General features: G+C 37.6%; 2 protein-coding genes across 2 annotated transcripts; both read left to right on the top strand.

The window, feature by feature from the left end:
* The first annotated feature begins 4,250 nt into the window (after window positions 1-4,250).
* On the top strand, window positions 4,251-5,100 carry LOC108093456. Its single transcript, XM_017193531.2, has one exon. The coding sequence runs from the start codon at window positions 4,332-4,334 to the stop codon at window positions 5,043-5,045; it is 714 nt and encodes a 237-aa protein (XP_017049020.1). The 5' UTR covers window positions 4,251-4,331; the 3' UTR covers window positions 5,046-5,100.
* Window positions 5,101-6,599: 1,499 nt separating this feature from the next.
* LOC108093455 (toll-like receptor 5) lies at window positions 6,600-17,413 on the top strand. The gene is made up of 4 exons (XM_017193530.2): window positions 6,600-6,668; window positions 11,560-11,650; window positions 14,229-14,904; window positions 14,962-17,413. Exons 1-4 carry the CDS (start codon window positions 6,600-6,602, stop codon window positions 17,411-17,413), a joined length of 3,288 nt encoding a protein of 1,095 aa, XP_017049019.2.
* The last annotated feature ends 858 nt before the right edge of the window (window positions 17,414-18,271 follow it).

Below are 18,271 nucleotides of genomic sequence, written 5' to 3'. Positions count from 1 at the left end.
AATTTTCACACCCAAGCTGGCATGCACTTTACTGCACAACCCCCTTCTCCCCTTTCCCCTTTCCCTCAACTGGATCCCCCTCGTTTTATCTGACAGCTGCACTTACGCAATGTTACGCATAAGTGCCCTCTAGAACCTAGCAAGTAGAGCATTTTTTATTTCACTTTTGCCGGCAGTCGATGAGGGCTTATTATTCGAGAAAATATTTGTGTTTTCACTCCACTTAGAACGAAATACTGATATGGTTAAGGATGTTCGATGTAGTTAGTTAATTTTAGATCCTAGTAAGCCTATTAGTTACTTGCCTGAAAAAGGGGAAATAGATTTAATTCAGGGATTCTTCAAGCTTGAAAATATCTGTTCTTTTATTACACGATTTAAATAAAATATATTCTTAATATTCTTAATTTGTTATACAAACTAATTTTTCTTTTTTATAATTTTGGAAAGATTTATTTGCGTAAAAACTTATTCAAAGTGTAGCTCGAAAAAATTCAAGCGAGCGCAGACAACAGAATGTCATGCCATTTAAATACCGACAGCGTATGAAAAATTGAATGGCATCTCTTTACATTTAAAACCGGCGAGAAGTATGTCCTGTCATCGTGGCAAATAAAAATTAGCATTTCCATCGGTTGTCAATAGGCTGACGCTGTGCCCAAAATCTGTCTGCACTTTATTAGCAATCATGACTAAGCGCGTCTGATGAAACTTTTTCACCACTGACAAATTGACTTGCCACACGGCCTAAAAGCGAGCTGCCACGATGTGCGGCTAATAACTCAATAAAGGAAGTCATGCCCTAAACCATCCGTCGCCACCTTCTGCGGATTTCCTTTGTGGCAAGGCAAGTTTAAGCCGATTTCCGCTTGTTTGTCACACAATTACAATTTGTCAGTTGGGCTTAGGTCGCCGGGATTGCCTTTGTCCTCCGCCTGATTGGCTGGAAAAGGTATACATATATATAAAGGTCTAATAAGGGATAATCGGGTAGAACGAAAAGCAGAACCGGATAAGAAACAGATGTTATTTAAAAATTTAATACGTAAGAATTTGCATAGCTTAAGATTATAAAAGAAAAGAGAAAGTAATTGTTATTCGTTTTAGTAAACGTGTATTACTGTCTATATTACTTATATTAAAATTGTTCGAATATTTCATAAAATTAAGTATGTATAAGCTAAAAACTCTTGACTTTACAAAACAATTTATGAAAAACGTCTCTTGTAAAGTTGACTTTTAATGATTAACAATAAGAAATGGTTTCAGGGCATGTCTTAAAATTTTATAAACTTTCTACCGCAGCAATTTCAAGTGAATTGTAGACCATCGATAACCAGTACAAATTGGCTTTATATGGCCAGGCTGAAACGCCTACAGGCTTAATGACCGCACGTATAACATCTTGTCCTGCGGTCACCATAAATAACACAAAAGCGCATTTGTCATACGACCTCGCTCCACCTCGAATCCCGATCCCCGATTCCTGTTTCCCATTTCCCATTTCCCGAATACCGAATCCCGATTCCCACACCACAGCCATTCACCTTTTGGCAAACTGCAGTCCTTGGCCTTTGTCCTGGACGTGTTGGGCTGTAAATCAGCTCATTAGTTAGTTGGCAGCACCTCGAGTTCGGCTAAGACCGGTCTATGAGTAACACGTAGCTGCTGATCCAGAGAGAAAAATAAATCGGGTACTAAAAACATTTATGAAGTTTGGTTAATTTAAATGATTTTAAACCTAAGCCTTTTTTAGCTCTATTTTTTAATAGCCTTTCTAGTTTTTATACGCAGCTTCGTTTAGTTAAAATTTGTTTACTTTACATACCAACATCTGTCAAAATGTAAGCCATAAAAACTAGTTAAAATTAAATATAAAATTATGAAAAAATATGAAAGCTTGATGAACTTTAGATTAATGACGTAAGTAAGGGTGTTATATTTTTTCAATTATTTTTTCTGCCTGTGTAGTTGCTTGTGGCTTGTGCGGCCGCTCGTTAAGCTTCATTTAATCAAAACAAAAGTTGGTCTGGTGAAAAATTACCCCATACACGGGAGGTAAGCGGCAGGCTAAAATGCCTCTTTGAATGCTAATAAATCTCGTTCGGTGCGTGGTAGGGATGCCTATCAACGCTTAAACCCGACCTTTGGCAGCGGGAAATATAATTTAAGCGGCCAAATATCTGCGAAAGTTCTTGGCCGAAAGTTTCTCGAACGGACCGTTCTGCAGAATCAGAGTCGATGGGATTTTCTTTTTAGTTGATGATAGCCAGGAGTTAAGCCAATGAAGAATCGGATTGATGTGGGTGAGTGTGTGGGAGTTAATGAAGCACGCCGATTGGGGGTTCAGAGGTCGAGCGAGAGAAATATGGCAAGTCAGCTGTCGATTAAGTTTAGTGTCTGATGATGATTGTTCCTGGGGGTCGTGACCCCATTGCTGATTGCCCGAGTCCACTTTCAAGTGGGTGTGCTGTTATTGTTTGAAACTAATCTTTAAAGATCATTAGCTTTGTTCCCAGCAACTTTTCATAACAATAATAATTTGCCAAATAACCCTTAGGGGAATCCAAAGGGTAAGGAGTCCGCACATTAATATATATTATAAGGAGTCCGTGAGAGATGGCCGGCTGTAATGACGTCAAAGTTGTCAGGGGGTTTTTCATATTGTTGCCCTTAACATTAACCTTACCTTTTTGTGCCTGCCCCCGTTTCACTATGATAATGATAATGAGCATAATGGCGGCGTGTTGGAGGGGTCAAAGGTGAGTGGAGAGAGAGAGCCTCGCTGATGACTCGGAGCTACTTCGAGTCCGCTAATCTTAATTACTTTTGTTTAATTACTTTGACGTCCTGCCCGCGACCATGACAAGCCAACTTCCTTTCGTTCCGGCATTGTTTCACTTTGAAACGCTCGGGGATATGCAACGGCTTTGGCTGCTTCCTTTAAAATAAATAATGTTTACTTATTATTTTGGCTGAAAAAGAAGGAAGGTAAAAAAGAAACAAGTGAAAACTTTGCGCAGTTAACAAAAGAACCCGCGATGTACCTTTTGCCACAAGACAAATAAGGGCCACATGCTCTTAGGCGTTTTTGCAACCTGATTGTTCGTACCTGACCTAAGGCACTCGGTTAAAAATTCCGGGAAAATACTTATGTATTTTGTAAACTAATTTAGAGATTAAAATCTTGACCCAACAGGGAAACGCCAAGGGGCTTGGCTCCCTCGGAAAAACCAAGCCAATTAGCATAATAATGTTGATTTTTATTGTTTCGCCAAAAGTTTTGTCATTGACTTTGGTCAATGTTTGTTCAGGGCCCCTTCCTTCGGCAAACCTCTGGTTTGCCCTGAGGTTATGATAATTTAAAGTGGCTGACTTTTCGTGAAATTTGTCACGCATAAATGTCAAAGCTGGAGAGGTCTTATAGCGCTCATGAAATCGTTTGATGGCACATTAAGTGTCTGCTTTATTTGTGGGCCTGCCACAAAGTGTGCACTAAAACTTGTATTCTTCTGCCGACAAATTATTTATGAGGCCAGTCAAAATCACACAAACTGAAACCAGAAAGACGTCAGCAAAGTGGCCAATATAAATTCCAAAGAGGCGAACAAGCAAATATACACAGGGGAGAAATGCAACTATTTTTATTATTTGGATGCTCATTTGTGGATGCTCTTTGTTTTCAGAAGATATATTTTAACAATGATATTTAATCATATTAATATATCAAAAAATATTTTTACATAATTAACCAATATATATATAATATTTATAATGAATTGTCATAGTAAGGAAAACTGTCAGTTGTTTAAACTCATGATTTAAATACTGTATTAAAATATAATGTATACAAATTTTTAAATGTTACCATTATATGCTTTCAAATGACTTGGTAAGTTTAATATTCTCAACTGGTAGAGTGACATTCCACCCACGCTACCTCAGAATGTGTTTTATAAGCCATGGCCCTCAAAAGTATGCAGTAAATGTTAAGGCCAAGCTGAGCCAGGATGGCAGACCGAAAGCTTATGATGTGTTTAAAAGCCAAGGGAGTCGGAGTCAGCCAGCCAGCTGCAGGAACTGTGCAAATGTTTTTGTGGAAAACCTTTAAAGCGTAAGGAGCAGAAACGCCAGCAGGTGGCTAAAACCCTCGTTGAACCGGCTTGCTTTGACTTATCACTTCGGCAGACTGACATCCAATTGATATGTTTATCAGTTGGCGAAACTCCAAGTAAGCTGTTTAAAAGATTTCGAAGTCGTTAAGAAGAAACGAAATTTTCCAAGCTACTAAATAAATTATTTTTTCCCAAACGGAAATTGCCAATTCGAAGATGGTGAACCAGATAACTATTGTGGCCGTTGGCCTGCTGCAAGTGTTTGGCATATCCTTTTTCGCTTCGCAGCCAAAGGATCAGTGCTCCCCAGCTCCTGCAATCGGAAGCAAAATCTTCCTGCTAAGCGTCCTTATGCTTTTTTGGGATTCCGAGATGATTCCGAAGAGATTCAAGAAGTACTCACCGAAACTTTTTGAAGTCGGCGATCTTTTATTCACGATCCTGTTTACCGAACTTTTTGTGGTGCTGGGTTGGTGTGAATTCGAAAGGATAACGTTCCGATCTGTTGGACTGATTTGCCGCGGAAAGTTCTGGTGCGAGTACGCAATGATGACGATATGCAGTATTTTAGCAGCCACTGCGTCGCTTTGCATTGTAATCGAGATCGTGTGTCCTGACAAGATGAAGAATTCCATGGGCGAGGTCCTGGGCAACCTGCCGGTTCCCAAGGGTACTGGTCCCATGTTTGAATACCTCCAGGATATGCGAACTTATGTGCTGTGTGCCATGTATTTCTGCCAGTTGACTAGAGAACAGCGTTTGCTTTCCGTACGAGCCTTTCAAATGCAAGTCCTGCGCTCCAAGATTCCATTGCAGAAAGATCCTGGTGAGCTTGATGTCCTGAACGTGGGAAGTCAAGTGGAGGAGGAAAAACCGGACAACGAGAATAAGCCGACAGAACCGGAACTCCAACAGGAGTTGTCCCCGTGAATTGTTTATTATTTATACAAATTTATGCCAACAGCTGTTGCTATCGCCGGCCTTATTGTTGTCGTCCTTTCTTTCGTTTTTTTTTTTTTTTTTTTTTTTGGAAGGAGTGGGAGAGGTTTGGTGCCTTTCATTTTTCGATTTTCCAGAGGATTCGGTCCTCCCTTTGTTTGCTTTTCATTTTTTGCTTCAACTGTTTTCCTTGTGGTGGCCATTTTAATTTTCGCCTTTTTTCCTTCCCTCGCCGTCGACGTTGTTGCCATGTTAGCCGCAATTGATTTGCCGTAAATTGTATTTTTAATCTGTCCGACAAACGTTCGACATTCGATTTCGGTTCGGAATATGTTGAAAGCGATTCTGTTTGTATTTCCTTCGTGGTTGGGGGAAGGTGGCAGTGGCATTCAGGGGGGAATTGGGTGTTAATGAGTGTGTCAAGGGTGCTATTTATTCGTCGGCAATTGACAGTGAGCTAAAAGGTATTTTGGTTTACCTAATCTTTGAAATTTTCGTATTATTATCTTACTATTTTAGCTAATAATAAAGTATCCCTATATTAGCAACCTTTAATAATAAAAAAATCTTTTATTTTGAATTTTAATACTTTGATAACTACGTTTAAAAAGCACAAAAAAATAGTAAAATGTAATTTTTATTCTTTAATTTTTTTTTGAATTTTAAACGATTTCCTATTTCAGAACATCGCACAGTCAACACAAATATTTACAGCAATTTATTTGTAGATTTTTAGATGCAGTCGATTAAATTGCAAATTCATCAGTGGGTTGCCCATCAAAGAGCGGGCCAATAAAAATAAAGTGCCAGAAAAACAAGAGTCGAACATTATTTTTGGCAATTGCTTTGGCAATACTAATATGATTGACAGTTCACAGAATCGCATTAATGTCACTCATACGCCACGTTCGCCATCCTGATCCATTCGCAGCCCCACCAATGTTGCTCCAGTGTTGAGTAATTGAATTTGTTCTTGTGTTGATTCGATGTTGATGGGGCTGGAGCTGAATGGGCTTGGAATAGAAGAACAAGGGGAAAGTATATTAAATATTTCACATCTTAGATGTCTGGGGATCAGCAGTAGCAAGTGTGTCCTTCAGGTTTTGTTGGCTGTGTGTTATTTGTCTCAAGAAATCTACTCCATTGTTCGTCTTTCGTTGGGAATCTTGATGAATTGCACAGGGAAACTTTTTATTGTTTTCTCTTTTTTTTGTCTAGCTCTCGAATTTCCGGATAAGTTACCTTGACAAACAAGGGTGTTTTACTCTAGTTTTTGCGTTTAATAAATAGTTGCATCTGAAGTTTTAAAACTATTAAGCTGAATGAATTAAAAATCTTTTTAGTTCGAAGCAAATCTTTATTTTAAAACAGCCCTGTTATTGAACTTATTTACCCTTAAATCTCTCTGAGCTCAAATCCGAGTTGTATATAGCTTAGCAGATTATCTTCACGCAGTCGAAGATAAGTTCCCCCAACATCCATTCCCCCCATTTGGCATTATCCGAACTTAAATGCCAACTGTCGTTACTTGCTCACTGCCCCAGGATGTGTGATAAGAAGGGTGTTTTGGGGGCTTCGAGGGTCCTGTCAACGCAGCGGATGGAGAAGAAATATGTGAGCTTCTGGCGGGCAGCATACATATGTTAGCACATTTTTAAATGTATTTGTGTCAGGCTGAAGTCGTGACTGCAGTAAATTCCTGACTACCCAAAAAATTCACAGAAAACGAAGAATGGCAAACTTGGTAGAAATGAGCATTTCAACATTTTCAACTTAAGCAGAGGAGCGACACAAACACAAAAAAAAAAAAAAGAAAACATCAGACAAGGAAACTGGCAATGCATGTCTGCAATTTTTTAAGCAAACATTTTATTTGTTCAAATGCTAGGAAAACACAAAAACAACGCAGTGGAAATGGAGTGAGAATGGAACTTGAGACACACAACCCACATCAAAAGAGCAACTTCTGCATTTTTCCTGAGTTCTCGTTGCCAATGTTGTTGCTCCTGTTCCTTTAGTTGTTGTTGACTTGCTACTCCTGTTGACATTTTGATACAAATCTTCAATAAAATAAAAGCAGCTCAAGTGGCCATAGCGCAAACAACAAAGAAAGTGGAAGGAGAAGTCTTAGGAAAACAGTCTGGGTAAAGGAACTAAGGGGTATAAACAAAAAATAACCCTAAGTGACTATATAACTCTAAAAACTGGCAAGAAAAGTTGGGTTTATTATTGGTAATATTGGTTTAATAAATTGAGATGAAATGCTTGTTTTGTAAACACGAAATATTTTATGCTTCTTCACCAAAACTCTAAGGACAATTTTGCTTCTGGGGTAGCATAGTGTTGTAATAATAACTAGTACTATTAATTAGTTAGGTGGGACCTTAGGTCGCATTTAACCAACCTGTTAAGCCGAAGTATTTATTGTTTTTATTAATAGGTACTTGAAGTAATTACTTAATGGCTTGTTTAGTGTACATATAACATTTATAAGCCATTCTAGGAGCTCTGGTTTGTTTCTGGTTATTTCAAGTGTCAATGTGCCCACAACTGCTATCTCAAATGGAGCTGAAAGCTGTAAGGATTAATTGGCCGCGACAAACCCTTTCGGCAACCTAATCCCACACCTCAGTTCAGAAAGTCATCCTGTCTGGTTGCGTCCTCAGTGTCATCTGTCCGTGAAATCTTTTTTTCCCTTTTAGGACGACTTGATGTTCCCCCTGCCGGCGTCTGGTTTGGTTTTTGCTTGTGGTCAGGCATATGGCACACAACACAGAACAACATCCTGTCCCACCGCCACACACACAGAGATATACACTCACACACACTCTCACCGGACAATCACGTAACAACAATAGCAAGAACAACCACAACAATACCAGCAACAGTAGCAGCGAAGCCGAACAAAAAGTTGTTAGCCAATTTACTAAATGTCCAGTGTGTGTTGAATTGTTGAAGCTCGTTTGCCGCTTTGTGTACTTTTTCGTGTTTCGTATTGAATAACAAATTATTTGTGGCATATGTTTAGGGGCTCCGAAAGGACCGAGAACAGGAGCTGAGTGGGCGTTAAACGACTTGTTAGCCCGGCAATGCCAGTCATGGATAGTCCGGTGGTCTGACAACTTGTTTGCCCGCCCGAGATGGACATGGAAAAGAGTAAATAAGTTGAAAACTGGAATTAGTCCGCTTAGTTGTGGGATAGTTTAATGTTCTCCCCGGGACAGCCGTATCAAACGAAGTTAAAGATCAAAAGTAGTTGACTTTTCCGGCTCTTTGGCTCAACTATCGTTCAACCCAAACACCCAACCTTCTGTGTCTGACTCGCAAATACGTGAGTAATTTTCCAATGAATATGAAGCCACAGGACGAAAACATTTCCTGAGTGCTGGCTAAATAGAAAAAAAAAACCATACAACTTTTAATACAATTTGTAGGCTCTGACTTGAGCCCTGGCTCTTCATTAGGATTTTTATTCCTTTTGGATATTTTATCGCTTGCCAAAACCGAAGAATTTATTGCCGCAAGTTCAAAACGTACCGAAGGCTGGCATTTTTTTCTGAATCGACCTCGACACGCTTGCTGCATTTTCAATTGCATTTCCAATAAATTGTTTCCAGCCTCGAGTAGTTTAGCTTCCTCCTCTCGACTTTGCCAAATTGGCGAAAATAAAAAAAGATCGCCAAGAATTCGCGTAGCATTTAATTTTCCCACGACTCCAGTGAATTGCACAAGAGAAATGCGTTTAAGGTTATAGGTGGAGTAGCTTTGGGCGTGGAGTGGGCGTGGCAGAATGTAATTAGGCGCTGTTAATTAGGTCGTAATTGGACTTTTTAAGAAATGTTAAACGCAGTCGAGAGTCGGTCGAGGGTGACTTCCCCACAGGCATTACTTGTGGGTAATAAAAGGGTGACGTAAATAATGACAACAAGTTGGAAGCTGTGAGCGCAATGAAAACTAACCACGTTTTGTGGAGGAAGTTGATTGTGTTTAAAAAATGGGTTAAAACTAGTAAGTGATCGTTAGCATGTAAGTGCTTCAGGGTGTTTGCTGTTATTGTTTGTTAGCAGGCAAATTTGAAAGTGGGAAAGGTAATCAACATCTTCCTGTATTATCTCTCTGGACACTTAAGCTTATATTTTTGTTTTTGTTTGCAGCTCTGATGATAAGTTTTAACAATACGCAAATTACGGTTTTTATTAACCAAACAAGGATATTTATTTTACTGTTAAGGCCCCTTCATTAGTTTTAATACAAATGATCTGTTTTTACCGGGATGCAATCCTAAGCAGTTGGAAGCCATATGGGACTTTATAAAATATTGCTCATTGGGACGCCAAAAAAAAGGGTAATGATGTTGCTTACAATCAATCGCCTGTACGTATTGGAAATACATTCGCAGCATAAGCAGATTCCTTATCCTCAATCGGAGTACTTTGCTATTCCTTTATTCAACCCTTACAAAATTGTAATTTCGTGCAACCGTTTTAATCTGTAAAGTAAAAATTTGTGGGTACAATAAAAAGTTTCTTATAAAAAAGAGTCTTAAACCACATTTTAAAGGTAAATTTATTGTTATTTATACACATTTATAACATTAACGTGACTATCTGACACTCAGCTGTAGTCTTTTGTTAATTTTTTTTTTTTAATTTTAATCGATAAGATATAACAACAGGGTAGTGCTTCCAGTGATAGCACCGGCGAAACTCGCTACTACATCCAAGTCTGGCAAAATAAAGCAATTTAAAATTCAAGTAAAAATTTTAATACCATATATTTCATATTAACTGTATTTTTCTATTTTAAGCGCAGATTTACGCAGATAAATAAATTAAAAAAATTATTATATTAAAGCTGGGATTGCTGATAATAGTAATAGTATATTTTACATTTTTAATGCCAATGAAAATGTTCAAATTTTTTTTTTTAATTTTCTTCTTGTATCTTTTTTTTTACTGGCTGATTATGAACTAAACTTTCCCACCACCATTAAAAGACGTCAAAAATAAATTTTTTTTATTGATAACAGTTTGGCTAACTAACATCAATTTTAGTTTAATTTTTATTTCAATCTTCTTAAACTGCAGGGAAGACTCCAGAGAACGTGACATCCTTAGGCAGCAATCGTTCAGCAGGACCAAAACCTAACTAAACTTCAATTGGATACTGCCTTGTCTTTTATAAGGTTGCTCAGCCAATAGGAGCCAAGATATAGAGCTCCTAAGCTCAAAATTTGGGGATGGGATACAATGGGGGTTGCTGGTGGAAAAGCTACTGTTAAATAAGGAAAAATGTTAGTTAAACTTGAAAGCTAGCATCAAAAAGAGCTTTTTGAAGGGGTGAATTTACCGTTATTTAAGGGAAATGTAAGTTAAAATTTATGTTAGGGTAATTTTCTTAAAAGTAAAAGAGGAGAAATTCAGAGTCGTTAACATTGGTACTTGGGATAGCAGAAGGTCTTTACAGTGAAAGAGAACATACTAAATTTAGCAGTGAAAGTGGGGAAAACTGTTACGAAGCTAGCATTTTAAGAGTCCATAACAGTGGATGGTGCTTATAGCAGAATGTAAAATGTTAACAGAAATGTTACTTAAAATGTAAAACATAAGACTGTTAAATTGTTTTTGTAGATGTTATTTTGAATAACTTCTTTGTTAGAATCATTAGAATAAAATAAAGCGTTCGTATGTTAGCTGTTGTCATTATCTAACAAAAAAAAAATATAAAAACAAAAAATGTATATATTTTAAAATGCTTTTTATGAAATTAAAAAGCTAACAAAGCCCGTAAAATTACTAATTACTGGTCGCGAAAAATTACACGGCAACAGTGACATCCATTTGGCAGTCGATACGTTGGCTTTTGTGGTTAAAACAAATTAAGTGGAATTAATTTGACTTTGCCTGACTTTTCACCTGTGCATCCGCACACTCCCTAGCACACTCAAACGCACACACAGTGCAGTGTGTTTGTGTTGGTGCTTGTGCATTTATGATTTCCGAAAAAGGCCTCGGAAAAGTAAGTCTGGAACAAGCCTTTGTTTGTAATGCTCGTTTTGCTGTCTCGCTGTTTCTGACATTTCGAGTGGTTTCCCCACATCCTTCTCTACCTCTGTATTAAATATTCATCATGGAAAAAGCACTGGCAAGTGGGTAAGATAAAAAAAAAATATGGGTGAGCCCAATACGTACGAGTATATCCATATATCCATATAAGAGATGTTTATGGTAATTTATACCCCGATGCGGAGATTGAAATTCATGTAAATAAATTGCACCTGTAAAAATAATTAAAGTTGAAATCGCTCGCTCGTTCCATGGCAACGGCTAAAATATGAACTCCACCTTTCACTTGCCAGTGCATAAATTTAACCGTTTACACACATCCATTTATATCTCGGCGATTTATATACATATATATTTGCGGTAGGGCTACTTGTTATTTGTTATATAGTGGCGAGCAGAAGAAAAAACTCGAATAAAATAAAATAAAAACTTTCCGCCAGACGACGGAGCACTCCAAGTTGTGGGACCTTCGTTCCGAAGTGCGGGAACGTCGCCTCAAGTGGACTTCAGACGACCAACAACAACAACAATAATAACAACAACAATAACAACAACAGCAACAACAGGAGCATTCGGTGCAATAACAAGGACGACCCACGTGCAAAAATTCTTTTGCTATTTTCCAAGGGGGCGGGGCAGGTGCGACGCCAACAAATATTTTTATAATTTCCTTTTGGTGGAAATTTGCATTTTTTCTGTTGCGCTGCGTTGTGTTGTGCCTGCCATTTCCGCTTTGCGCTTTGCCACTTTGCCATTTCCGGTTTTGACGGCTCGACGGGAATTTCCATTCCTTGGCCATAATTGCAAAGTTCCCGCTCCTGCGGATCCTTTGGGCTTCAGCTCATCCCAAAGGCTGTCCGCAAACAATTCCGAGTGATTTTGTATGCGAATGTGAATAAAATTAAGCAATTTCAATTTACCTCAGGTCTTTTTACGCTTCTCTGCGTTCACTTAAGGATTTCGCAGTTGCAAGAAATATTGTCGAAAACTTGAGGGACTCATATGAAAAGCTCCAATGAATAATTACTGCTTGATTTGTTTTCTGGTCTGGCTTGAAAATGCGAAATTTCGATGAATAAGTTGGAAGTATTAAATTCGTTCAAGAATTAAAGCCTCATTAAATGAACGACTTTCTACCAGCCGACCCGCCTTGCATAATAACAGCTCGTTGACAATTGATTACGCATTTCTACAATTCAATTATTAACATTAATATATCAATTTGTATTTAATTCATCCTTCCTGTGGAACGCAAATTTATTTGTCATTTATTAAATCTTTAATAATTGGCCGGTCTGCGGGAACAAGCCAACAAGCCTAATTAACATTTAAAATTATCAGTTGACATAAATTGTTTGATGGCCATAAATATTTGTGCCGACGAACGGAGGCAGCAAACTTTGCCGACAAGGCAATATGAAATGTACAAAAGGACAATAAGGAAGCCGGTTCCGATTGCTGTTTCCCACTCGCCACGGAAAAAAAATCAGAGCGAGATGGCTGCAGTCCAAGTGAAAGAGATGGCGGCGAATAAAAAACAAATATATCAAAGCGAGTATGGGGCATAAATGTAGCGTAATTTAAATAAAATTGCATTAATATGTTCTCTCCGCCGAAAAGGAACCCCAACTGCAGCCTGTGTCCTGGGCAAATTTCCAGCCAAGCGAAGAGCTTTTCGTGCCTTTCCCGGATCTGCTGGTCATAATTCATCTGGCCTGGGCAACAGCAACAACAACAACAGTAACAAAAACAACACACATACATACTCGTACAACTATCGCAGGACCTCTGTTGCTCAGCAAATTCACACCAAAAATCAAAAAGCAATAATGATGCTCGGGAAATCTGAACAGCCGGCCAGGCGGACGGGATATGCAGGCGGTGTGAAAAGTGGGCATGTCTGGCCACTATAAATGCACGATGGTGTGTGTATGTGGTGTGCTTGTGTGTGTGTGTGAGTGTTTGGGCTACGTGGCAAACTTTTCGAGTATTTGTCGTTATAAATTTGACATCAATTGCCACGGCATGTGGCCAACGAAGGTCTGACAGTCCAGGCAAAAGCAAGGCGGGTCGAACGAACTGGGAATATGCGGGGAGCACTGGTGTGGATGTGAGCCAAATTGCAAAAAAAGAACCCCAGCAGGACTTAGGTAAAGTCCTGGGTAAGTGTGAATGGAAATAAAGGTGGGTCTGAGCGAATTTGTCAGCAAAATATCCATTGGATTTTATTATACTCGTTAGACACTTATTTTTTGAACAAAGAAATCGTCGTTGGTGTCTGTTTTACTGAAACCCCAATAAAAAGTGAGCTGGAAAGATTTTTTTTTTTATTAAATTTAACATCATTCAATGACCCGTGAGCCAGAGCTTTAGTTTCATTTAATTATGAATAAAATGTTTAACCCGGACAAAGACAAATATTTTATAAATATTATTAAATATCGAAAGGTATTCGTGAATAAACAAAAACAATGTGAACGTGTACAAGCCAAATAAAGAATGATAAAGACTTTTACATTTTATTAAAATAACGTTTTGTCAATAAATATAGACATAAAAGCAACTTTTTGGCACTCCTTATTTAATACTTTTTGCATTTTCATTTTTGTTGGTCGCTTGGCTCTTTTTAACATCGCATTTAATGCTCAAAGAATTTACAACTTTTTCATTTATACAGCCATAGTTTTAATTAAATCTCGCGTGTATGGCTGAGTACAACAATCATGAAATATATTGATAAAATAAATATTAAAGTTGACACACATGGAGCGGTATTTTTCCACTCGAATTCGTTGTTGAACTAATTATTCTTGGTTGGGAACGCAAACAGTTCCTACATCAGAATTACCCAACTATAATAAAACTGAAATTAACTATAGTATGAAAACTCCCATTAGAGTAATTCACTTTTATGGTAATCAGTCCATGTAAGGTTTAATTTAAAAAACGCTATTTATTATTCCCTAAGGAATTTGAATTTAATGTTTTGCTCGTTACAAAGAAATCTTATTTGTACAGCGTTTAGTTGGAAAATAGATTTGGAAGAGTGTAAATCGTTAAAAATGACGGAAAAATTACTATATATACTTTTAGTTATTTCTCTTAAAAGTTTCTCTATCAAGTGATACAATAAGGGAGGACTACTGTAAAATATATTGTGGTGGATCCTGTGCTAATGAAAGCTGTTCAATAACCGATAATGTTGTAGCCACAGAAGGTTATAAAATGAACCTGGTTTTCTCAGTTTTAGAAATTAGCTGGATAAATCCAGAGTTTGACCAGTGGAAGATTTATAATATTTTTAACCATGCTGATTGCGAAATAGTAAAAACTCGTGTGGTTGGAATAATAAGTGCTGAAGATGAAAGACTTCGACCTAGGAATTATTACCTTCGACTACTCGGCCTAAAAGCAATAGTCAGCTTTGAAATTCAACTTCCTTCATTAATAATTTTTGAGGAAACTACAAGCACTGTAATTGGGCCAGAAATGATAATTTTCAAATATTTAATCAGTAGCCCAGTAAATTCGTACGTTACAAATAATTACATCCGAGAGACCATGAACAACAAGAAGACAATCAAAATTTATCATCAAAATTTATTTGAAAAACCACTACTTACATTAAAGGAAAATGTTTTTGAAGGCAAAACGAAATTAAGCACATTAGTTTTCTCTAATTTAATGGTAAATGGTCTCACAGAAAAAACTTTCGATAACTTGGAAAATATTACTTTGCTTATTTTCAACAATGTTGTCTTATCATCAGACTTTACATTTTTAAGGTTAGTAAAATCATATTAACTAAGCCCTGTATTATTTTAATTGAATTTGTTTTTCAGGTCTTCTGCCCTTAGAAAATCTCTGAAACACTGCATAATGTATATCGACAAAGTGGTGGACCTAAAAAACTTTGACAATTTCCCCAATCTTGAGTACATCGAAGTTAACCATTACAAACGATTTCCAAATCTTACCGCATTTATATGTTCTTCAGGTGAAAATGCATGCCAATTTACACTAGGTGTTAATGGAATTTCATGTCCACCCCAATGTAATTGCCTATTTCATCGAAATACTTTAATATTGGAAATAAATTGCTGGCAGCAAAATCTAAAGACAGTTCCACCGATTCCAGTTCCAATCGCTGGAATTTCGGTGCTATTCTTTCAACAGAACCAACTTACTGAACTACCCAACCACTCATTACTAGGCTATAAAGACTTAAAATGCCTTAATGTCTCGCAAAATCAATTATCCAGCCTCACCATCAATCGCCTCCCTGAAGCTCTTGAACATTTGGACATAAGTTATAATCAAATTTTCACTCTGAGCCCAGAGGTTGTGGAATATCTCAAGGGTGTGAGCACTTTTAATCAGTTTGGAAACAAATGGTTTATATACTGCGATGAAGTATATTTACAAGAATTCTTTTGGCAAAAAGCAAAGACGTTACGGATACAACCATCAAAATTTGATGCAGTTTTTGAGTACTTGGACGTAACAGCAAATGCAATGTTCTTAAGTTACTCTTTTGTTTCCCGCTTAAATGGATTATACATGGAAGCAGATGAAGATGAAATATTAGCCTCCAATGAATATTACTTTATGTTAAAGATAATGGAGGAATTTCACATCGCAGTTTGGGTTTTTTATGCCGAATACGATGAAGTGATTGTTCACCATCTCAACTCACGATGTCCATATAGATGCTCATGTTGCGTCGAACGAGACTCGGGTCAATTCATTATTAATTGCGCAAACTCAAGTCTTGACTTTTATCCGAAGCTACCAAATTCGATACCTTATAATACGACATTAATTCTTGAAGATAATGAAATTCGAAAGCTAACTATTGCCGAATTCGTTGCTGTTTCGGGTCTCGCGTCGATACAAAAATTGCTCATGAGGAATAATATGTTAATAGAATTTCCAAATTACTTGATTCCAGAGAACATAACATTTCTAGACCTACGTAATAATGGGTTGAAGTCCCTTAGTGACAATGCGGTTGCTTTTCTGAGATATCGTGAAGAATTAACTGAGGTAAAGCTGTCTGGCAATCCGTGGGAATCTAACTGCAAGGCGAAGTCCTTCTTATCCTTTCTCAGAGAGCATGAGCCAACGGACTACGACATTATTTTTCGGCGAGTGAATATAACTCAGGAAGAATGCCCTGAATTCTGCATATGTTGCGTAGACACTTCCGATTACGATTTGCCGTCACTCACCATCGACTGCAGTGGCAAAGGCCTCCGGGAAATACCTCCATTACCAACACCCACAATTGGCAGAATAACCCTTGTCTTTGAGAGAAATAAACTCAAAAAATGGCCAAACAACTCCTTACCAGGATACACTGATGTAGGACGACTTCATTTGGCTCACAATCAACTATCTCTTATTGACGAACTGCCAGAAAACATTGAATATCTGGACATTAGTTACAACAAGTTCACAGTTTTGAGCGATCGAGTTAGAACATCCCTGGAAAAGAAAATGAATTCTTCGCATATGAAGCTCTTTCTCTCAGGAAATCCGTGGACTTGCAGCTGCGAGGAAAGGGACTTTCTGGAATTTGTCAAGGAACATGCGAAAAATATTGGAAATACCACAACTGTTCAGTGCGGCGGTTCAGGAAAATCTCTGATTGAGATCGAGGAGATTGACATTTGCCCTTCGGCCATTGTCTATTACGCTTCCCTTGGCGCCTCTTTATTGATTGTAGCTCTGTCAATCAACGTATTTATCTGCTTCAAGCAGCCCATATTGATCTGGTTCTACGAACACGAAGTATGCCTTAGTCTGGCCACTCGGCGGGAACTCGACCAGGATAAAAAGTACGATGCATTCCTCTCATTTACTCATAAGGACGAAGAATTAATTGGTGAATTTGTGGAGCGACTGGAGAAGGGCAGGCACAAGTTTCGACTGTGTTTCTATCTTAGAGATTGGCTGGTGGGCGAGTCCATTCCCGAGTGCATAAGCCAATCTGTCAAGGACTCGAAACGCATCATCATCCTGATGACAAATAATTTTATGAAGTCCACCTGGGGACGTCTGGAATTCAGGCTGGCTCTTCATGCCACCTCCAAGGATCGATGCAAGCGTCTTATCGTTGTCCTTTATCCCGACGTGGAAAACTTTGACGATCTGGACAGCGAGCTGAAGGCCTATATGGTATTGAATACTTATCTGGATAGAAACAATCCGAACTTTTGGAACAAGCTGATTTATTCGATGCCCCACGTTATACTGCAGAGAAATATCACCGATCTCGAAACTAAAGTATGAAAAGAGCAAAACTGTCACTGAACACAGCTTAAGAATTTCAAATTTTATTTCTTTTGTATTTTGAAAAATAAACTTTCTACATATAATTAAAACTAAATACTTTTTTTTTGCAACAAAGTGAAGAATTTTATGGTAAAATGTTACATTATAAAGTTTTTAAAATATATGTTTATCTTATTAGTTTCCTTATTCTCGTAAAGATAATTTCAAATTTCGACGTTGCCATTGAAAGCTGAACGATATGTGACTCAAAATGGATTGCATCCCTGAGCAGGAAAAGGAACCACCAAGATTGTTCCAGGACTCTGTTTCCATCCCTGATATAGTAACCCACCACTCAAAAAGCTATCTTAGGGCTTTGATGAATTTTTAGCTCACATCACTATTTCGGCGCCAAGCCCCATGCATTTTAAATAGTGAAAATAAAAGCCCTTTTCCAAGAAAAAATCCTAATTTAAGTTAAAATTAGCTTTATGCAATTGTTTTTTAAGACCCGAAAAATTTTAAATTTTAATAAACTATGTTTAATAATTTAGCAACGAAAAAACTTGCTATTTTTAAATGTATTTCACAATTGAATTAAAGTGTTAATAAATGAAAATGTTTTACGTAAATTATTTACTGACAATGTTCACCAGACAACTAGCTCAGGAAAATTCTAAGCATGTTTGTCCTTCAATGTCACGTACGTAATTTTTGTCAAAAGACCTTTTGCATACATTTTTGCCTGATAAAATATACCAAAGATTTGGGCAAAAACCATCTCATATCAGCTTTTTAAACTCTTAGCTTTTGAGTCCTTTGAAAAGGCTTTTCAAAAGTTTTTCTGAAACCGCTTAGCGAATAACGCAACATAAA

This window comes from Drosophila ficusphila, unplaced genomic scaffold (genome assembly GCF_018152265.1).
Source record: "Drosophila ficusphila isolate 14025-0441.05 unplaced genomic scaffold, ASM1815226v1 contig_787, whole genome shotgun sequence".
Lineage (NCBI taxonomy): Eukaryota > Metazoa > Arthropoda > Insecta > Diptera > Drosophilidae > Drosophila > Drosophila ficusphila.
The sequence above is the reverse complement of the archived record's forward strand: the minus strand, read 5'-3'. Positions and strand labels throughout refer to the sequence as shown.

What these genes read in the sequence shown, in the direction of transcription:
- LOC108093456 (XM_017193531.2), top strand. Translation starts at nt 4,332, where the DNA reads ATGGTGAACCAGATAACTATTGTGGCCGTTGGCCTGCTGCAAGTGTTT.
- LOC108093455 (XM_017193530.2), top strand. Translation starts at nt 6,600, where the DNA reads ATGTGTGATAAGAAGGGTGTTTTGGGGGCTTCGAGGGTCCTGTCAACG. An exon ending in CGACCAACAACAACAACAAT is followed by an intron (nt 11,651 to 14,228) that starts AATAACAACAAC and finishes TTCTCTTAAAAG; the next exon opens with TTTCTCTATCAAGTGATACA. An exon ending in TCAGACTTTACATTTTTAAG is followed by an intron (nt 14,905 to 14,961) that starts GTTAGTAAAATC and finishes TTTGTTTTTCAG; the next exon opens with GTCTTCTGCCCTTAGAAAAT.